The following is a 2,500-nucleotide window of genomic DNA, read 5'->3' as shown; positions in this document are numbered from 1 at the left end:
TCATGGATTTAAACTAATAACTTAAATTTTTTAATTTTCGAATACGATTCTTATAAAATACAAATTTAAGATTTAATAGTAGTTTTTGCATTATTAGTGTAACATTGTATGCCAGAAAGTAAACTTTTGATTCTCGAATGACATTTTCATGAAGTAAACTTTTCATTTGAGAATGATTTTAAAGAATAGTCCAAGAGTAGACATATGAGTCCAAAATTAATGAAATAAATATTATATAATGATCCAATTCAAAAGCCTCCTCATCTTGCAACAATAGTTTTAGTTCAATTTGAACTACACCTTCTCATAGCCAACAACTTGTACATGTTTTCCGAAATGCAATCTAAGAAGATTGGTTTTAGTTATTAGAAGACGATAGAACCTCCTCCCCACCAAAACACACAACAAACAACTCCTTTTTCTTTTTCCCAAGGGTATTGCTGCTGCCTCGTGCAAGGAAAGCATCCTAAGGACAAGGGTCGAGGGACTTACCAAGTAGCTAAAGAAGATTAGAAACACTAGTTAGTACCTTGGTTTATTAAGAAACTTGGCCCATCTTTTTTGAACGCCAAGCGTTACTCCTCCTCCTCTTTCTGGACTTTGCAGACTGATCCCCTTGGCTTGCTTCAATATTGCTCTGCTGCTCCTGTTTTTGTTGGGCACTTTCCACTTCCCCTTTGCCCTCCCTAAGCCTTTTTGCTTCTGCTTGCAGATCTTCAATCAAGACCTCAGTTTGCCTAGCGGAAATACCCCGAATGTACCAAGAAATAGGGGGTGGAGGAACCAGTATAGGTTGCAGAATCTGCTGAAGGTGTACCTCTGAAGCTACTCTGCTTGAAGAACATGCAGGATCCTTCTCAGGGGAGGCCAAGCGATCACAGTGGGGAGAATCAGCATAAACAGGTTTGATATCCATGCTGCCTTCAAACTTCTTCATGAACCCTTCTCTTGCCAGAGAAAATCTTACCTGAAAATGAATACAAGAACACATTGTCAGCCTCCTGGTCGATTTCATTCCAGGATATTGTGTTCTCGATTCAATCCCTTTCTATTTCTTACCGAATGAGTTCGCCTATTTTGATCAACAAAAACGCGGATTGAGAGTGTCCCTGAGAAACAGAGGAATCTCCATGTGGCCGATTGCTCCACCTCCACAAGTTGGCGATGCCCTTCATCCTCAATAACCTTTCTGTATGTGACTTCCTACACCACACTCTGAGCCGTGTCAGTCAGTCGGACCAACGCTGTTCCCAAGGTTCAATGGACGAACAAGGGATCATGTGGAACTCGTTACCTTGACACTCTTGAAAACACGGTGGTTATCCGGGTTAATAAGAATGTTGAACACTGCATCCGGTGGTGCCCCTAGCTGGAAGCTTGAGTCGAGATGACATAGAGTACCTTTGGGAGCCGAAACCTGCTACGTGTTGGAACTATCACACTAGGGCTGCAAAAAAAACTTGCGTTTCTATTGCTTCAAATGCGTACAGACACAGATGATACGTCCATCGTTGTAGCTTCCATCACCAACAACACATGCCTTCAGAATTGGAGGTGGGTCGGTCCAATCGCTATTCTTGTTCCACTCTGCCAGTTGCCTCTGCAGATTCTGCTCCACTGAGATCGGAGCTGCAGCAACCGCCTCGAGCTGTGGCGCTGAAGCAAGCCTGCGCTCCTGATTCAGCATTCGTTGAAACTTCAATCCTAGGTTATTGACGGAAACGTGGGCCTCCTGGAAAACATGTAGAGGATGCATCGTAAGAAGATATCTCAGGAAAGCTCGAATTCAACCATTTGAAGTTCAAGTTTCTGTTGCTAGATGATGAGGATGCCGAACCTGTAATGATCTGCGAAGACGAGAGTGTATCCAGTGGAGGGCGGTAGGCGGGGACGAGAAAAAGTCGTCCATGGATGAAATCGAAGAAAGAATGGATCGATCGATCGAGGAAAGGGAGGCGATTGTAGAGATCCGATTGAGGAAGCAAGGATGGATTGAGAAGCAACACTCTGGGTTGAGCAAATTGAGCAAAGCTTGGGAGCTAATTGAACAAAGCTTGTGACGATGCCTGTTTGACTTTTTCAAGAGACAACTTGTCAATATCCCACAATGGCCCTTGCATACACATTGTATTCAAGCTTTGTGGCATGAAGTTCATCTTATGTTGTTCTCTACGCTTACATGTACCCAAGGGCATTGTCGGACCATTATGTGTAGGACATCCTATGATGTTGTGAGGTGGGGTGGAATGTTGCTCCACACAGGGTTGAGCTCTTTTCCTTGAATGATTGTGGGCTTGTTGATATGCAAACGACATTTACATCTATCCATTATACATTGAAGAATTGTCTTTCACCATGTCAATATTGAAGTCACCAACAAGGATGTTGTGCTTTCAAAAGCACTTGTTCCAAGAGCTTAAAGAACATTTTAGTGTTGATTGGTGGTGGCTTGTAAATGTTTTTTTTTTTTTGGGCAGGAAAAAAAGACTTTTTATTAAAA

General features: G+C 42.5%; 1 protein-coding gene across 1 annotated transcript; it reads right to left on the bottom strand.

Moving 5' to 3' along the window:
* Positions 1-261: 261 nt before the first annotated feature.
* Positions 262-2,112, bottom strand: LOC147904509 (uncharacterized). The gene is made up of 5 exons (XM_087394522.1): positions 1,838-2,112; positions 1,541-1,732; positions 1,295-1,417; positions 1,060-1,203; positions 262-967 (listed from the first exon to the last, which is right to left on the bottom strand). The coding sequence occupies exons 1-5, from the start codon at positions 1,907-1,909 to the stop codon at positions 539-541; spliced, it is 960 nt and encodes a 319-aa protein (XP_087250648.1). The 5' UTR covers positions 1,910-2,112; the 3' UTR covers positions 262-538.
* Between the last annotated feature and the right edge of the window lie 388 nt (positions 2,113-2,500).

The sequence above is a fragment of the Dipteris shenzhenensis genome, chromosome 2, assembly GCF_047967505.1.
Source record: "Dipteris shenzhenensis isolate YYH24624 ecotype China chromosome 2, Dip_SZ_1.0, whole genome shotgun sequence".
In the NCBI taxonomy this organism is placed as follows: domain Eukaryota; kingdom Viridiplantae; phylum Streptophyta; class Polypodiopsida; order Gleicheniales; family Dipteridaceae; genus Dipteris; species Dipteris shenzhenensis.
Note: the sequence above shows the minus strand (reverse complement) of the source record. Positions and strands in the feature narration are given on the sequence as shown.

What these genes read in the sequence shown, in the direction of transcription:
- LOC147904509 (XM_087394522.1), bottom strand. Translation starts at nt 1,909, where the DNA reads ATGGACGACTTTTTCTCGTCCCCGCCTACCGCCCTCCACTGGATACAC. An exon ending in GTGTTTTCAAGAGTGTCAAG is followed by an intron (nt 1,204 to 1,294) that starts GTAACGAGTTCC and finishes AGTGTGGTGTAG; the next exon opens with GAAGTCACATACAGAAAGGT. An exon ending in AAAATAGGCGAACTCATTCG is followed by an intron (nt 968 to 1,059) that starts GTAAGAAATAGA and finishes ATTCATTTTCAG; the next exon opens with GTAAGATTTTCTCTGGCAAG.